Genomic DNA, 19,060 nt, shown 5'->3' with positions numbered 1-19,060 from the left:
CTTACCCCTTTCCGATTTCTTACTTTTTCAATTTATGCCTGCAACTGAGCTAAAATCAGATCACCTAAACCTCCAGGCCATAAACTCCAAAAAAGGAAAACTAATGGATAAGAAATAGGGCACTAAAGGCCAGGAAACCTGAGTTTTGAGTTCTTGATGATCAGGAACTGTAGAGATCCCTGCCCTCAGGCACGTAACTAGAGCTAGTGTGAGTAGACAACATTAAAACATGACTCCTATTCCTGACAGGAGCTGAATACTGAAGTGTGCCAACTACCAAAGCTTGCATTATTATTATTATTATTATTATATATAAATAACTACACATTTTCCCCACAATTTGCTTGATTCTTGTCAATGGAAGGATGTTAGGGACACTTGCATCCTTCCAACGACTTAAAGTCTCATGAGTGAGTTCAGGCAGGATTGGCCGGCTATTTGACTGAACAGCACTGCAGTCAACTCCAATCTGGCCCTCACCTATCAGGTATATGTATTAATCATGAAGAGTGGGAACATTAATTAAAATCTGGGCTCTTAGCATGTAGCAAACTGCCAGCCCTTAATGGCCTTTATGATTTAATAGACCGTGGAGACACCACCTACTACTACAAAAAAACCATACACAGCATGGTGGCTCAGTGGTTAGTACTGCTGCCTCACAGCACCAGGTACCCAGGCTCGATTTCAGCCTCGGGCGACTGTCTGTGTGGAGTTTGCACATTCTCCCCGTGTCCGCGTGGGTTTCCTCCGGGTGCTTCTGTTTCCTCCCATAATCCAAACATGCGCAAGTTAGGTGAATTGACCATGCTAAATTGCCCATAGTGTTAGGTGCATTAGTCAGGGATAAATGTAGGGCCAAATCTAATCAAAAACAGAAATTGCTGGAAGAGCTCAGCAGGTCTGGCAACTTCTGTGGAGAGAAATCAGAGTTAACTTTTGAAGGGTCGCTTGATCCAAAATGTTGACTGATTTCTCTCCACAGATGCTGCCAGACCTGCTGAGATTTTCCAGCAATTTCTGTTTTTGTTTCTGATTTACAGCATCCACAGTTCTTTCAGTTTTTGTTTAGCAACAAATATAGTCTGATCAAGCTTTTGACAGTGCTAAACAATTCCTCCAGGTCACTAGGTCCAACCAATAATCTCACTCTAAATTCATTGCTGCATACATACCATTTAGCTTAACTTGTGGTACTTTTAACATTTTTGTGTGGTACCATAAAAGGGAGCTTGGCAGTGGCCTTGACCGTTGTTGGATGGTACCCCAACCATTCTACTCATGTGCAACATAGTGAGCTCACTGCCTCAAAATTCTTTTCACAATGATGGGATATGGAGGAGTAAAAATCGTTTCACAGGCTTTGCAGTGCTGAAGCTCACCTGCTCACAGGAATGAGACCGGAGGGGTGATATTGCGTCATACGAATACTTTGGCAAGGGCATCTGCTCCTGCACTGGCAATGTAGGCTTTGCTCGGGTGAAAGGTGACATCATGGATTGCCTCATCATACTTCTTTCGGTGCGCTGTGATCTCTTGAACACAAGTCTTGTTGTCCAGGTTCCAGAGCCGTATTGAACAGTCATGACCTGTTTAATTGGGCACACTCAAGCATTTAAACACTACATATTGCATAGAAACCAAAAGGAAAAAGCATAGATTTCTATCGCACACATCATTCCCCCAGAACATTCCAAATTGCTTTACAGCCAATGAGATATGATCATTACTGTTACACAGTTAAGTACAAGAGTCAAACAGCAATGATGTAAACACCTGGTTAATCTGGTTTCTGGTGGCGTAGATGTTGATATATGAAATAGAATAGTAATTCATTAAGGTTGTTGTTGAATGAAGTGTTAGCTTTAAAAAAAATGAAAAAATGCAACTCATTGGCTGCAAAACACTGATGTGGTGAAAGATGGTTTATAAACTCAGGATTACATATAGTTGTTTGGCAGTACAGAACTCAAGTCTTGTTGAAAGAAAGAGACATGTTTTCTTGAAGCTTTTCACTTTGCACCCGTCAAGACAATTTACAAGAAATATCAACGTAAAAGGAAAGTAACATTTCTACAGTAGGAACGGAGAATAATAATTGGGTGTCAATCAGAATTCTCCTGGAGTGTGCAATGTGAAAAGCTTTACCCAAAATGTGTCTTTTTCTTCCCAACTATACTCAAGTCAGGGCTTTTCCTCTCGTCTTTTATAGACTGCAGAATACAACAGTACAAGCAATTGCCAAGCAAAGGTAGTTCAGTGATACTCACTCCCTGACATCAGGAAAACTCCATTAGGGTCAACAGCAAGAGAGGTGACTGCATCCAAGTGGGCAACCATTGAATGGATCATTTTTCCTTTAAGGTGGATTAAAGAACATCACAGAAATATATCAGTTAGTAGATGATAACTCTTCATATTCTTTACTCTCCACATCCATTTGGCTCATGAGTTTTTTTTCCCCCTCTCTCTTCCTCGACTCTGAAGAGTTACGTATGGGTGGAATGGTCGTCTGATTAAGAGGTACCACCTGATACTTTTACGTAATGTTTAAAGGTCGGGCCTAGGTATTCTTAAAACGCAAAGCAATCCTGACAGAATGCAATTAAAACAATTTCCATCAACATCAGATTAGGGTGAATGTTGAATATCCACAAGGAAAGCAAACTTCTCATTTCAGATATTCAAACTCTCTAGCCATTCGAAGTTTGATACGGAGCAGGAAATGGATCTGTAGATTTCGACCATCCAAGAAGCTCAAGGCTCTACCCAATTGCGTTTCTTTGTGCGTTAAAGGTGGATATCTCTCTGCTTAACCTGCTGAGTTTGGCCCTTTACTCGGCCATTCACATTATGTAGAAATATTAAAGCTCATCCTCAAGTATGTGAGAAGTGCTGTTCATTATACCATTTCCAGCTGCCACATTCTGCTAACTCATTCTACTCTGAATGTCTTCCCATCTCAATGTCTTTTTCTTGTTCACTCACAGGATTCGGGCATCGCTAACTAAGCTAACATTTACTGCCTATCTCTGGATGCTACCAAGATGATGATGGTGAGCTGTCTTCTTGAATGCTGTCCATTTGGTGTAGGGAGGGAACTCCAGGATTTTGAGCCAATAACAGTGAAGAGTGCTGATATAGTTATATGTCAGGGTGGTGATTGGCTTGGAGAGGACCCTATAGGTCATGGTTCTCCCATATATCGGCTGCCCTTGTCCTTCTAGATGGCAACGGTTTTGGGGTTTGGAAGGTGTTGACTAAAAAGCCTTGGTGAATTTCTGCAATGCATAGTGTAGCTGGTTGCACATGGCTGCTACTGAGAATGTGGTGAGGGCAGTGGATGTTTGTTGACATGATTCCAAGCAAAGCAGGCTTTGTTCTATAAAAGGTGTCAAGTTTAATTTGTTAGAGCTGCACTCATACAGGCAAGTGGTAGTATTCCACCACAGGAAGAAAGTGAGGATTGCAGATGCTGGAGATCAGAGTCGAGGGTTGGGTGCTGGAAAAGCACAGCGGGTCAGGCAGCAGTTGAGGAGCACGACAATCACTTGTGCCCAAAACGTCGATTCTCCTGCTCCTTGGATGCTGCCCAACCTGCTGTGCTTTTCCAACACCACACTCTCGACAGTATTCCACCGCATTCCTGACCTGTGCCTTGTAGAGGGTGCACTGGCTCTGCAGAGCCAGAAAGAGAGTTAATTGCTGCAGAGTTCCTAGCATCTTGTCTTTACCTGTTCAGACTACAAATTTCACTGTTTAGAACAATTCAATGAACTTCTGATCTCCACTGCCACATGTACAATCTTTGAATAAACCATCAAATAAACTTTCGTTTTTTTACCTGTCTTGTTGTCAAAGAACCGAATACACCTGTCGTCATGCGCAGTAATAGTTACTGGCAGCTTGGGGTGGCTGACAATTCGGTTAATCTGATTAGCAGCTGAACAGAGAGAAAAAGAAAATGTATTTTACCCAACCAGATTTTCCAAGGTCATTTTGTTTTACAAAATTAACTGGGATTTACACAATCAGGAACCATATTTTGTAATTTTAAAGTCTAATATAATTTTGGAATTCACAGAAACACAGAAAAAAGGAGCAGAATAGGCCATTCTGTCCTGTGAGCCCAATCCGCCATTCAATATGGCTGATCATCCAACTCAGTATCCTCTTCCTGCTTTCTCCCCAGACCCTTTAGCCCTAAGAATACATCTATCTCATATGATAAGAGGGTGCAGAGATTTGCAATGGTACTTTTAACTTGCTTTGTATACAGTATGGCGATTACCCGCACCCACAATTCCCCTCAAGGCTGGGAAATGGCCAACTTCTTTCATTCTAGGTATGTAGCAAGCAAACAGGCAATCAGACCAACTGATCCATGCCAGACATTATGCTCCTCATTCTGTTTTTTTTTAAAATCTAGCCCCATCAACGTATCTTTCTATTTCTTTCTCCCTCAGGTGTTTGCTTTCTTTCTGTTAAATACTTCTCTATTTAGCTCACTCACACAATGGTAGCAAGTTCCATGTTATAAGTACTCGCAGAGTAAACTTGCTTGAATGGATTTATTTGTGTTCTCACAACAAATGGCAAACATCTTCTCTGTGCCTAGCTTAGCAAGGCCGCTCATAACCTTAAGACCCAACAGATTACATCTTGGCCTTCTCTTTCCTAGATGAGTAAGCCTCTTTAATATTTCTAATAGTTCTTTAATATTCAGAACTTCTCAGTTCTGTTAGTGTCCTCATAAATCTAGTTCTTGCATCCTCCAAAGCCTCAATTTGGTTTCTTCCAATTACTTCAAAACATCGTTAACATCTTCTGTGATGAAATCACAGGATTGTGTGTGACTCAAAAGGATATAATTTCTGGAAAGTTCTTAGTGGGTGGTTAATTGACAAATCTTATACATGCTTTTGTCAGAGACGGAGTCAACAGAAACCACGTATAGCCTTATTACCCAACTGATACAATCTGAATACACCTGATTCACAAACATTCCAGCAAAACATAGGAAAAATAGCTCCATATGAAAGGAGCAAATAACTACAGGTTAGAGGTGTAGAGCTCTACAAGTAAGACACGAGTCATTTACAGGTTGTAATCCCTCTTTACTAGCCCCCATGTGTCAGCTTACCAGTGTCAGATGTTTTAGAATCCAGGGTCATTACTGGCTGCAATGCCTGCAGGTCATATATGACCACATCACCGTTTGTGAAGGAAGCTACAGCATGATCAGGATCACTCACAAAGGCAACAGAGGTAGGAATTCCATTTTCTGCAGAACAGAAAAATAACTTTGACCACAAAATGTAAGTAGTTAGTTACTGTGTTACTAAACTGTACTTCTATCTTGCAGCCCTCAGGGCATTGTAATTGTATGACCAATATCAATTGCATACGTTTGATAAATGCTAGCATTTATTATCCAAATTGTAGTTCAATGGCTGATACAGCCTGTAGTTGAACTATACAAATCAGTTAGGGCCCACATTACAGTTAAAATTACCAAATCAAATCTAAACAATTATCATTTCAACTGGCCCAAGGGTCAAGAAAAAGTAAGAGTTTCTGCTCCTGAATCCAACAACTGGAAAGTATTTGAGTGTGTGTTTCATCTCTTCGTTTCAATATTCTCTTGTGTTAAAAAGCCTGACATTGGTACTTTTTCACCTGTGGGCATCAAACAAAGTCCCAGTTCTGCATGAAGGAACAGCATCCGAGCAAAGAGTGGGGCATCTCAAGGATAAGAAGCTAAAAGACTAAGAAGAAACTACAATAATTAAACATTACACATTTTAATTCTTCCTTCATTGCTTTAGATCTGACAATTCACTCCATCTTGCTCTGGCTCAGGTACAAGAGCTCCAAATTTAATGAGGGGCAGGGCTATCAGCCCTGCAGCAGATGATACACCCCTGTCTGGTAGGCAGCAACTATGTCTCTCTTCTGTACCACTAGTTGGTCTTCCAGAAGGCAGCAACTCCCTACTTCTAATACACATCTCAGAAAGGTAGCCTTACTCCAGTATCCCTTTCCCTAATCATCCCAGAGACACCATATGTTTGACTCCCAAGCCTTTACTCACCCTTCTCTCTGGTGTACGTACTAACACATGCTGGACTTGCGGTTGCGTCCCACAACCTAACAGTTCCATCTGCTGAACAAGAAATGAGGCGGTTCTTTGGGATATTAAATGCAAGTCCCCAAACCGTATCTGTGTGACCATTTAGTGTTCTGGACAGAATGCTCTCATCTGTAAAAACAAGGATATTCTTACTACTGAATGATAAATTGCATGACAGAGAAAACACAGTCTTAACAACACGATTAGCTCAAACATAATTACACCACTTATCAGGTCTGGCCCTTCCAGGGTCTCATTTCTTTGGGATACCCAGGCTTTGCTTCTCTACATTTTAACCACTTTCAAAAAAAGGTTACAAGTAAATATCAGCAGAAGTGTACATTAAACGGTTGACCCCTCATGACCTAGTTTGGTCAGCACAACAATGCAGATTTAGTCGACATAAAAAAACGACAACTAATATTGTTGTTCAGATAAAACATAGAAACCCTGGGCTTAGATTGGAGAATAAACATCAGCATGTTCAGGAGAAAAAAAAAGAGTAAAGAGGGAAAGTCAGCAAGGAAATAAATAAAATAGATAAAAGCCTAAACACAACTGGATATTCATAAAATGTTTGAACATCACCCTAGTTAATGACCAGAACAGTTAAAAGTCAATTGTTATCTATCATTCATTACTGCACATAATGAGTCCTGGTCATCTTGCATTTGCAGGTCTATCAGCATGCTACTTTGTTAAATACTACTTAGCACATACCATAAGTGTCATATGGATCAATGTTCAAGCTTGGAATATTCCAGCAGCAAATTGTGCCATCAAGTCCTCCACTGAAGCACTGGTCCCCTTTTGAACTAACCGCTAATGATAACACTGGATCTCTGTAACAGGAGAGGCAGAGATTTAAAAAAAAAGAGCCAAGTACAACTAAAATTGCTTGACAAGTGTTATCAGAATTCCCAAAGCAATACCAATGTAGTGTAGTTCAATAATTTCCCACTGTCCTAAAGACTATGACTCAGCTGGAGTACAGTTACAAGTTAGCTCCCAGTCAGGCACTCTATTTCAACACCTATGAGCACAGTGGCTAGCGTTTACACCATTTCAGTTGTCCTGGTGAGATCCACAAAGTATCGACTCTGAATCAAATCTGGAACAGAGTATGCAGATAGAGTGACCCCATGGACAAATGAACTCAGTGTTTGATTGATTAAAGCTGTTAACTTTCAATAAAAACATTGAATTATCAATTTGAATGAATCAAGTAACAGCATCTAAATGGGAATTTGGAATTAAGAGATTATTTGCATCACCTAAGATTGATGGGCTAATTGATAATTATATACTCACACGTGTCCCCTGAACGTATAAATTGGTTCCACATCCAACGCAGTACTCCTAGAACAAAATAAAATTAAACACCTGAGTGGATGTTTTTCTCTTCCAATAACATCCTTTCAGGATTTTCTAAAAACTAAAGTTTTATTGCCAATGTAAAATTTTCAGCTGCTTTTTATGCAACTTGTCCATTTTCAGTCTCCAACAGCCATCTGAAAATTGAAATAAAACAGGTCTCCACAAAACAGGCAGCCAGTTAGAGTCATTTCCCATTTGAATTCGAACAGATACACTTAACAGTTTCAAGGAGTTGCTTTAGATCTGTAACTTGTGATATCAGCATATGCCACAGATAGTATAACATTAGCTTCAAAAGGGAATAAGAGATGAACAGGGAAAAGTAGTAACTCTTGATGCATCCACTGTAGAAACAAGTCTTCCAACTAGTAATTAACTGCCCCATGAACAACTTCAGAATTTCAAATGGTGAGAAGCATTACTGTTGGGAAATAGAATGCTTTCTAACTGGTCTACCCAACACCAGTGATGTGCACTCATTAGATCCAAAGTCAGTGTTCCAACAATAAACCTTACCTTCATACTTAACTGCAATACAGAGGAACCTCGATTATCCGATAGAGGTGGGCGGGCACTAGTGCATTCAGTTAACTGAATAATCAATTATCTGAGTTCCTCTGGGGCTCGGAGTTTTCTGTGAAGTCTACTCCCTGTTCAGAAGACTAGGCAGCAACACACCGCGGGCAAGCCCCTGCCCCCCGCCCATCCAACCATGCCATTCCCACCCGCTTCACAATCCTATCCACACCCCCCCACCTTCTGACCCCTGTCTGCACGCCCGCCCCTTGGCCAACCCGTCCCCCACCCCCACCATCAGCCTCCCCCCACTCCCCTAACCTCCTCCCACCCACATCTCCGGAGCAGCTGGACTGGACACCAACAGTAAGACTGCTGCTGCCATTGTGTGGGAGACCCGGGTTCAATTCCCACCTCAGGCGACTGACTGTGTGGAGTTTGCACGTTCTCCCCGTGTCTACGTGGGTTTCCTCCGGGTGCTCCGGTTTCCTCCCACAGTCCAAAGATGTGCAGGCCAGGTGAATTGGCCATGCTAAATTGCCCGTAGTGTTAGGTAAGGGGTTGATGTAGATGTAGGGGTATGGGTGGGTACGCTTCGGCGGGGCGGTGTGAACTTGTTGGGCCGAAGGGCCTGTTTCCACACTGTAAGTAATCTAATCTAATCAAAAAAAGTCTCCAAATAGCACGCGTGCACATGCACACACACACATGCATGCACAAGGTTTTACTGCAACATTTTGACAGGTTCCACCTCTGCCCTGTATAGGGCAATGTTCGAGAGGTTATCTGGAGAAAGGGGGTTTAGGGTTCACCCCTTTGTAGAACGCCAGGAAAAGTGTGTGTGTGTGTGTAGGGGGAAGAGTGAGCGAGCAGAAAGTCAGTCATTTAGAGACGGTGCCTGGACTGTCCAGGACTGTTCTTGGCAGCATTTCAGTGAACCAAGTTAGTTTTTAAACATTGTAACTGTAAACAAAAGATGCGATCAGGGTTGAAACAGCTCTTTGACGTAATGTTTCTATCAGGACCTTGAGGTCCCCTTCAGATAATCTGAAATTCAGATAAATGATATTTGGATAATCGAGGTTCCTCTGTGCTATGAATTATTTTCTATTCCACGCCTCAGGTACCCCCTCTGAACAAGCTCGCCTGGTATAAATTATGGACAATTATTGACCTACAGTCATCTCAAAGAGGAGCAAGACTTTTGCTCTCTCTGGGTGGCTAAAGCTGCAAGTTCATGATCTAACCCACCACAATACTCGGTCCTTTGAAAAAAGACTAACCCAACAGAACTGTATAGGATTCAGTAATATCAAGAAATTGTCAATTTACCAACTTCAACCTGCTTTGCTCAGTTCTAATCAGAAACAAAATGATCTCACGATACAGAAAAAAATTACTTTTTGGCAGGAACTGTTTTCTGCAGGTTCCACAGCTTCAGAGTACGATCCTCAGAAGCAGTAATAAGCACAGGCTCCACTGGGTGAAACGCCAATGCACGGATCCCATCAAAATGGCTCCGCAACGTATACTTCGGATTCCAGGTTTTCCTGAAGGCATCTTTGCAATCAGAAATCTGCAAAGAGGAAGTCAAAGTCTGATGAAGGGTCATTGACATGAAACATTGACTTTTTTTTCTCTCCCACTTTAGATGCTGCCCAAACTGCTGAGTATTCCAACAATTTCTGCTTTGATTTCAGACACATTCCTGGCTATGTTTGCAAAGTTCCCTCTTCCAAAGAGTTGATAGCATTGCTGACTGATGGATAGCACTCTCTAGTGGGCTAGGAGGAGCCTTGTGAAACAAGTAACATTTAGCCTCCATTGCAATGCAGCATTAGATTTTTAAAGTTTCAACTTTAAAAATTAGCCACATTCTAGAGTTGCGTTTGGGTTGTTGTAATTGAGCCTGTTGCCCTAGGCTTTGGGATGTGGATGAAAAAGCTGCTGCACACTTTCAATCACTGTTCACCAACTCAGCTAAAACACATGGAATAAGATCATATTTCAGCTGGGATGTCCTGTATGGCTTTTAATCTGTGCCTGGACTTGCTCATCCATGCAGAATAGCCACAAGGTTGAGGATAGGAACTGAACACCAGCAAAAGCCAGCGAGAGAAAATAATATTTTTTAAATGGTACAAAAAGTGCTTTCCCTTCTAGTTTAATGTAGTTAATGCTTCAAAATTCATGAGTCCTAATGATGCAAATTTAAGGTTAAAATCTTAATCTGTGGGTAAGGAAGGGCGGATTTTTAGAAAAATATATAAGGTGCTTTTAAGAGCTTCTTAGGCTTAATGTCACTGAAGGCATTCAAGAGACACAGTGTAAGGGTCAGTAGATTAAGAGAGGTGGTTACACAGCTGGATCAGTCAGATAGATGGTTGACTGTCAGGAAAGGTAAGCAGGTAGTTTATATGTCTCCTGTGGCTATTCCTGTCTCAGATATTCCATTTTGGGTATGTTTAAAGGAGACAGCTTCTCAGAGGAAAACAGAAGTGGCACTCAGATACTAAGAATGAATCTTGTATTAAGCTGGGTTTGTCAAGATTGAAAAGAATAATTGTTATTGGGCACTCTCCTGTCAGGGACATGCAGAGGAGATTCTGCAACCATAAGTGTGAATCTAGGGTAGTATGTTGCCTTATTGGTATCATAGTTAAGGGCATCTCAAAACAGTTTAAGCATACTGTGAAAGGGGAGAGAGAAAAGCTGGATTTGTTGCATGCATTGGTAGGAACACAGTTAGGGAAATGGTTAAGGCTTTGCAGAGTGAATATAACAGGTTAGGTAGAAGGTTAAAGAGCAGAACCTCAAAATAATCTCTGGTTTACTCCCGGTGTCACATTCTCATGACAGTAGGAATAAAAAGACAGGGAAGACAAATCAATGGCTGAAGAGATGGTGCAATGCATACTGTGATGTTTGGATCATTGCGATCTCTTCTGGGGTGGAAAAGACCTACTCACCTGAACTGGAAAGGGACCAATATCCTGACGGGGAATTTGCTTGTTCTATTTCAGGAGCTGAAAGGTTCGTTTTCAGACATTTCATCCCCATACTAGGTAACATCATCATTGAGCCTCCGGATGAAGCACTGGTGGTTTGGTCTACTTTCTATTTATGCATGTGTTTGGGTTTCCTGAAGTTGGTAATGTCATTTCCTGTCCTTTTTCTCAGGGGGTGGTAAATGAGATCCAAATCAATGTGTTTGTTGATAGAGTTAAGGTTGGAATGCCATGCTTCTAGGAATTCTCGTGAGTGCCACTGTTTGGTTTGTCCTAGGATAGATGTGTTATCCCAGTCAAAGTGGTGTCCTTCCTCATCTGTATGTAAGGGTACTAGTGAGAGTGGGTCATGTCTTTTTGTGGCTAGGTGATGCTCATATATCCTGGTGGCTAGTTTTCTGCCTGTTTGTCCAATGTAGTGTTTTGTTACAGTTCTTGCATTAATGACAATAGTTTTGCTTATTGTCTTCCACTAGGGTGGGGGGGGAAGGTGGAAGGCACAGTAAATATGGGTATAATAATCGTTGCTCCCATGGACAGGAGCCTTGGAGGAGGTGCGGCGAGTGGAATAATGTATTATAGTACAATGTAATGCAATTTAATTTTAGTGGATTGTAGTGTAATTTAATGTTATTTTATTTAATTTGGGTTTATGCTAATTTGGTTTAAGTAAATATGAGATGACTGTATCTTGAAGAATAGTAGGCATTTTATTGTCAACGTTACTGTAATAGTACAATATTATTTTTACTTTTCAGTACTTTTGTACTTTTATAACTTTGTTTATTTGTAAGAGTGAAAATATTTTTTCCATTAAATATACAATTAAAAAAAGGCTATAAGGAGAAGCCTGGGACTTGGAGACCTGTGAGTCTGACATCGATGGTGGATATGTTGTTGGAGGTGATTCTGAAAGATAGGATTTACATACATTGGAGAGGCAAGGACTGATTAGAGATAGTCAGCAGTGTTTTGTGCAAAGGAAATAATGTTTTACAAACTTGATTGAATGTTTTGAGGAAGTAATATCGATAAGGACAAAGCAGCAAATATTGTTGACATGGATTTTAGTGAAGCCTTTGATAAGGTTCCACATGGTAGACAGATTAATAAAATTAGATCACATGCGATTCAGGGTTAGCTTGCCAATTAGATACAAAATTTATCGGATGGTACCAGATAGAGGGTGGTGGTGGAGGGCTGTTTTTTGGACTGGAGGTCTGTGACCAGCAATGTTCTATGGTGATTGGTACTGGGTCCACTTTTGTTTGTCATTTAGATAAACAAGTTGGATGAGAATATGGGATGCATAGTTAGTAAGTTTACAGATGACACTACAGTGGACAGTGAAGGAGGTTATCTCAGATTAGAAAAAAATCCTGATCAATTAGGTCAATGGACTGAGGAGTGGCAGATGCAGTTTGTTTTATGAAATGCAAGGACAGGATTTCTACAATTAATGGCAGAGCTGAAAGATTTAAGGGTACAGATTCATAATTCTGAAATTTGCATCAAATGGAGACAGGGTGGTTACGGTGGCATTTAGCACGCTTGCCTTCACTGCTCAAATCTTAGAGTAGAGGAGTTGGGATGTCATGTTGAGGTTTTACAGGACATTGGTGAGGCCTCGTCTGGAGTACTGCATGCAGTTCTGCTCGTCCTGTTATAGGAGGGATAGTATTAAATTGGAGAGGGTTCAGAAAAGATTTATCGGGATACTGGCGAGAATGGAGGGTTTGAATTACAAACTAGTTTAAGAGTTTTCCACTGGAACATAGGAGATTGAGGGGTAACTTCAGAGAGGTTTGTAAAATCATGAGGGGCATAGATAAGGTGAATAGCAAGGGTCTTTTCCCTAGGATAGAATAGTTCAAAACTAGTGGGCATATTTTTAACGTGAGAGGAGAAAGGACATGAGGAGACACTTTTTTTTAAAACACACAGAATGGTATATCTGGAGAATGAACTGCCAGAGAATGTGGTGGATACAGGTACAGTTACAACATTTAAAAGACACTTGGATAAGTTCAAGAACAGGAAGGTTTTGGAGGGATATGGGCCAAGTGCAGGCAAATGGGACTAGTTTAGTTTGGGAACATGGTTGGCAATGACTAGCTTTTCTGAAAGGTCTGTATCCATGCTGTATAAGAGCGTATTTCTTGCTGACAAACTGGAAATTCACTTGCAACATTTCAAGCCAAATTTTGTTAAGAACTTCAGTTTTTGAAAACTACTTACATCATTGTCATTAGTGACAGTCAGGTCTGCCAGCTCACCAAGGCTCATATCGCCATCTCCAGCGTTATCAGCCCCCAGTATAAATGGCTTGTTAGCATGTGGGGGAAATACAAGAGGGACACCTGTATCGGAAACAAAGCAAGCAGCATCAGAATATTAGTAAGTGTTTTGTCATCAGTACTCCACTGAGAAGATATGTAGGACATGCACGTACTGCTACTATATCAATCCCACATTATTCCTTTTAATGAGAAATTATATGTGGTCCCAACAGCACAAATAACTGAGTTTGATTGAATTAAGTGGTTTGAAGCCGCATTACTAGAGACAGCCACCACCTCTAAAAGGTGATTTTACCAAACATGCTAATTCAGCTGTGTAATAGTTCAGCTTCTTCCATCCCACAAGTGGGGTAACTGAGTTGCTCCTATCCTCACTGGGATTGCATTAGGATTGCTCTGGGATATACACAAACAAAGTCATGTATTGGCCGCTCTTTTCTCAGTAATCAGTTGCATGCCATCACATTTTCAGAATTAACTCCAGTTGAAATCTGCTAAATATGTGCAGCATGCATACTGAATTAGAAGCTCACTGCTTGGATGGCTCACAATAAAAGGTTGGACAGATCTTTACCACTCCTTACATACCAAATGATTATGCAACAATGTCAATTCTTTCTCAACTGCATATGCAGTCATGTCTTCAGATGCTGGGAAAAATATGAAGATTTTATCCCCCAAAAATCTTAAACCACAAAGTAAAATATTTTAAAATACTTCACAAGAAATATTGTTTATGCAGGCATGATTCATGAGGAAAGTTCCAGGCGTAAGGAACTTTAATCCCATGGATAGATTACAGAAGCTGAGATTGTTGTTCTGACAGAAGGTCGGGTGGGTATTTTGACAGAACTGCTCAAAATCACAAGGACCCTGGATAAAATACACAGGGAGAAAAAGTGTTGCTAGTGGCTAGAGGCCAGAGGGCATCTACTTTCGGCAGCAACAGCAAGGAGGAAAACACTTTTCTGTAGCATATAGTTAGGAGCTGGATTGCTCTGTTTGAGGATCCATTGGAAGCAGATTCAATCATGAATTCCAAAAGGGAATTGCATTATTATCTGAACACAGAATCCCTACAATGTGGAAGCAGGCTATTCAGCCCATCGAGTCCACAGTGACCCTCCAAAGAGCATCCCACCCAGAACCCACCCCCTACCCTATGAAAGAAATTTGCAAGGTTATATGGAAGGGGTAAAGAGAGTAGAACTAGGCAAATTGCTTTTGCAGAAAGCTGACACAAACACGATGAATGGCCTCCTTCAGTGGTGTAACCATTTTGTGATTCTGTGAACATTGCACTGCGTCATAAGAATGTCATCTCAGGAACTATCTAATAGATATAAACTGCTGGGCTATCTGATGCTCTTCAATTACTTTTGGGGATTCAGTATTTCAATTATTTTTGCAAAGAAATACTGCTACCTTCGCTTGCCTTAGGTTGACCGATCATTCCAGCTGGAATAGAAGGCAAGCCGTCAATGTCTGTAAAATTAGTCAGCACATCTTGAAGCTTAGAGCGGTGATTTTCTGTGAATGCAATCATGGATTAAACATTATACAAAAATCAGCAGAAAGGGTTTTATGCATTATTTTAGATGGCTGCACAATCTCAACGCTTACAGAAAGACAAACCCAGCCCTTCTGGTTATGGTGGGTGAGATCAATTAATGTAGCAAAAACAGTGCCTGAACCGGAGACATTCTAGTTTGCATGGTCCAGTTCCATATCTGAGTGACTTTATTGACTGAGCTACTGGCTTAACCCCTTTGCTTTTAACTATTCTGAGACAAACATTATTGCTTTCCACTTCTCCTCCCCTCCATCCTATCACAGATCTCTGATTTCATTCTTCCTCCCCATACTTTAAACTTGCTTAAAATCTATTACATTTCTGTATTCCTTCAGTTCTAAAGAAAGGTCCTGGATCTGAAATCTACTTCTCTTTCCACAAGTGGTCTGACCACAAGTATTTCCAGCATTTTCTATTTCTATTCTGAATTTACTGCACCCACAATATTTTACATTTGGTTTTTTTTTAGTGACTAGGAGAAAGGGAGGACTGCAGATGCTGACGATCAGAGTAGAAAAGTCTGGTGCTGAGAAGCAGCATCCGAGGAGCAGGAGAATCGACATTTCAGGCATAAGCCCTTCATCAGGAAAGATTATGCCCGAAACTTCGATTCTCCTGCTCCTCGGATATGCCTGACTTGCTGTGCTTTCCAGTGCCACACTTTGACTTTTATATACAATTCCCTCAGATGGCAAATTCTAGATTCGGTCTTATTTTTACCTAGCTCTTTGTCATCCCTCAAACTTCTGGAATCTTCACCCCTTTCCTCTTCCTCTCCAGTCTCCAGGAAGTGAAATTCACTCAAAGCATCCACTGTTTCACAGTCCATGGCAGGATCAGCAGCTGTTATCTCGGTGCCTATCTGTAGTAGTACACATATCACAAATAAGGTAAGTTTGTAATTCTTTTGGAAATCAAGCAAATGCATTGATGTGAGGGGCCACCAACTAAATCCTAAAGTGGTCTTCTTGCTCAGCTCACAGAACAAGTGGATTTTCAAATGGACTGTTGCTTGGGATGTTGACCACTTTGGGAGGTTGCCACTGAGGTAGGAGCACAGGAGATACGTGCAGTCCACTCAACCCATTTCAAACGTTAATGTACATTCACTCACACCTCTATCCATTTAATTCACCATTAACTTTATTTGCTACCATCTGCTTGCAGGGTCTTGCCTTGCAGCTTAGCTCATAATCTTAATATTTTCTCAATTCTTCTTCAACCTTTCTCATCAGACATGACACTATTTTATCATCAAGTATGTGCCTAGGCTTTGAATTTTCCTTTTCCAGAGATGAGGAGGATCACTCCCAGTCTCTGCTCCAGTGAGTTCTCAACTCACAACATACATGGTTAGCATTTGGAAACCAAAGAACAGTCCTCAGTCTATGTAAGCCAGAACTCAGCAAAACGAGGTTCAATAAAACCCTGTAACCTTTTTGTTTCAAAAAAAAGGTGTCACTACTTTTAAACTAGCTTCTTGCTTCAAGGAATGCATGTAACCAAACACTTGGGCCCATCGGGAAAAGGTCTTCAAATTAATTATTTAGCAGTCTGCAAATGCAAATGGCAAGGTGACAGCTTTTACACAGCTCACTTTTAATTCACTACACACAGTTCTGCTTACATATTCTTCACACTTACGCAAACAACAAGCAATGACACTAGTTTTATGTGGCATTAGTTTTAAAAGTCTTTTAAAAATACAACTTTTGAGATTTATGCAGCATTAATAAATACCAGAACGTTTTCTCATTGCCTGGAAATGGCTCTCAGGATCATACTTACAAATTCAATTTAAAAACCAAACTATGCATGGAAATTTTCTATGGATGGGTAATCATAACAGTCAGAAAACCAAATGCATCAATAACTACCCTTTGTTTCTTGCTTAGCCTCTGTGTGACTGAGAGTTCTGAATGAACACTGTCCAATTCGTCATCATCCTCATCACTATCATCATCCACGTTCTGGAGGAAAGGCATCTTCTCCAGTACTGATTTTCGTAGGCTATCTCGAGATGCACTGCCTGCATTTCTGAACATGAAAAAGAACACACCAGAGTCAACACAAAAGAACAGTAATTAAGAGAGCAAATTACAACTTATTTTTCATTGTCTAATCCCCAATTAGAGGCTAATTCTTACACGAAACAAAGAAATACAAGGAAGAGTAGATGGTTCTTGAGCTTGCTCAACCATTCAAATGATCATGGTCAAAAAGAGGTCAGCCTGTACTTCATATTTCTGCCTGCCCCCATTCCCCACCCCATCAGCCCTGACTGTTTTGCAGATCAAAACCTGGTCCAATTCAGACCTTAATATATTCAAATAACCCATCCTTTATTGATTGGAGGGATCAAAAGATTAATTATTTTGAGAAATTCCTCATCCTCTCAACCTTAAATAGGAGACCTCTTTACTATGAAACTTTACCCCAAGTTCACAAGATGAAACATTATTCAACATGTAACATGTCAAGCTCCTTCAGAACATTATGCTTCAATTATATCATCACTCATTTATCTAAACTCCAGTATAGGCCCAAACTGCTCAATCTTTCCTTATAAGGCAACCTTTCCATCCCAGGAATCAGCCAAGTCACCTTCTCTGAACTGCTTCCATTGCAAATATAGCGTTCCTGGGAATAGACTTGAGACTTAGAAAGGAATCTGGCAGATGCAGTGGACTACAGTTTTAGTGACTAGACAACAGTTCCATTAATGCAGCTGTATCAAAAACAAACATGGTACACTAAAGGATGTGTTTAATAGCCTTTATTCGCAAGTCTCTCTGGTCTGTTATCCCTCTCTGCAAATCGCCCAGGTAGAAGTGGAATTTCTTGGCCTGCTGAATGCAGCTCAGCGGTATCAGTGTATAATCAATATTTTATTTCATCTGTAGAAGCTGTCTGGTATCATATGCTAACAAGACGTAGGAAGTAGGATGGATGTGAGGAAAACTTATACCTCTCCATGTTGTTTTGCTACATCTTTCTCTCTCCATTATTTCAAAAGTGAATTAAATGTACCTGATACCCGCAAGCTTAAATTAAAACTTAATGCAAAATTGAATTGAAAGGCAAGTTTAATGTCGGGCATCACTCTAGGCGTCAGTCTCTGAAGCTCACATCACTACCGAATTGAAAAACAATTAATACAAGCAGCTCCGGGGCATTTTTTTCTAAATGCTTCCAAGTTTCAGTTCCATATGTTTGCAGATATCCAATTTAAATTACCACTCCTTTTCCAGCAAGTATTTGCAGGCAGTTTGATCTTAACCTGATTGGCTGTCAGTGCACATGCTTTTATCAGGTATCACCATGCTTAGGGACAAGAGACACAGCTGTTTTTGTGCCTCCTGAGCACTGAGAACACTGTGATGATTTCCACTGTCTCCTTTTTGCATGCATGACTGTCAGCATATCAAAATGATGTACGCAGTAAACTTCAGCCAACTCAGCCAAAGGAAGAATTAATACTTCTGATAGAAGTAATTACCAAGGGGGCAGTGAAAAGTCAGGGGGAAATGCAGGTGTTGAATTTAAATCAGAACAGTCACGATCTTACTGAATGGTAGGCACTCTTAAAGGGCTAAGCAACTTACTCTTGCACCTTGTTCTTAAGTTATTTTTAATCAATCTGTTTGGACATGCTATGACATAACCCAGGACAGGTGGGTCTTGAATCCAGAGCTCGTGGTACAGAGGAAGATACACCATCACTGTGCCACAATACAACCAAGCAGTATTGCCTTGATTTATTTGCAGACAGTCGTGTTAAAAATAACAAGGACTATTAAAAAAACGTAATAATATGCTTTTGGCACCATAGCCACCACCTTGCAGAGCAGACATATTAGCCATCTGTTTCAAACCACAAGAATCCTTCCTTATGTGCTGCATTATCCCCCCAGCTGAATCACAAAAAAAAACCTTCCCTATCTCCCAATCTGACTTCTGGTAATGCATACTACATTAAACCTTCCCAAAAAAAGACTGTTAAATGATTGTTGGAGCTCAGTGATTAATTTAACATTCAAATGAAAGGGCTAGTCAACTAACAGGAGAGGAGTGCCAAAAGTTAATAGATGAAGAACCACTAATCTAAAAAAGGTTCAAGTCCCAACTGTGTTCCTCCAAATGAATTCAAAAC

The 19,060-nt window shown here is 40.7% G+C and overlaps 1 protein-coding gene across 2 annotated transcripts in view; it reads right to left on the bottom strand.

Annotated features, from left to right (window-relative positions):
- Positions 1–19,060, bottom strand: part of LOC140454549 (striatin-3-like) — a 51,488-nt gene that overhangs the window by 7,715 nt on the left and 24,713 nt on the right. The window contains exons 6-17 of one of the 2 annotated variants that reach the window (XM_072549380.1): positions 16,785–16,944; positions 15,628–15,769; positions 14,757–14,864; positions 13,273–13,394; positions 9,427–9,602; positions 7,445–7,492; positions 6,854–6,975; positions 6,095–6,262; positions 5,144–5,284; positions 3,845–3,943; positions 2,271–2,357; positions 1,383–1,589 (exon numbers count right to left, since the gene is read on the bottom strand). In XM_072549380.1, coding sequence (XP_072405481.1) covers positions 1,420–1,589; positions 2,271–2,357; positions 3,845–3,943; positions 5,144–5,284; positions 6,095–6,262; positions 6,854–6,975; positions 7,445–7,492; positions 9,427–9,602; positions 13,273–13,394; positions 14,757–14,864; positions 15,628–15,769; positions 16,785–16,944 — 1,543 coding nt within the window. In that variant the 3' untranslated portion in view covers positions 1,383–1,419. The remainder of the gene's footprint in view (positions 1–1,382; positions 1,590–2,270; positions 2,358–3,844; positions 3,944–5,143; positions 5,285–6,094; positions 6,263–6,853; positions 6,976–7,444; positions 7,493–9,426; positions 9,603–13,272; positions 13,395–14,756; positions 14,865–15,627; positions 15,770–16,784; positions 16,945–19,060) is intronic. The other variant, XM_072549381.1, reaches the window with a different exon arrangement.

Source organism: Chiloscyllium punctatum, chromosome 29 (genome assembly GCF_047496795.1).
Source record: "Chiloscyllium punctatum isolate Juve2018m chromosome 29, sChiPun1.3, whole genome shotgun sequence".
NCBI classification, from domain to species: domain Eukaryota; kingdom Metazoa; phylum Chordata; class Chondrichthyes; order Orectolobiformes; family Hemiscylliidae; genus Chiloscyllium; species Chiloscyllium punctatum.
Note: the sequence above shows the minus strand (reverse complement) of the source record. Positions and strands in the feature narration are given on the sequence as shown.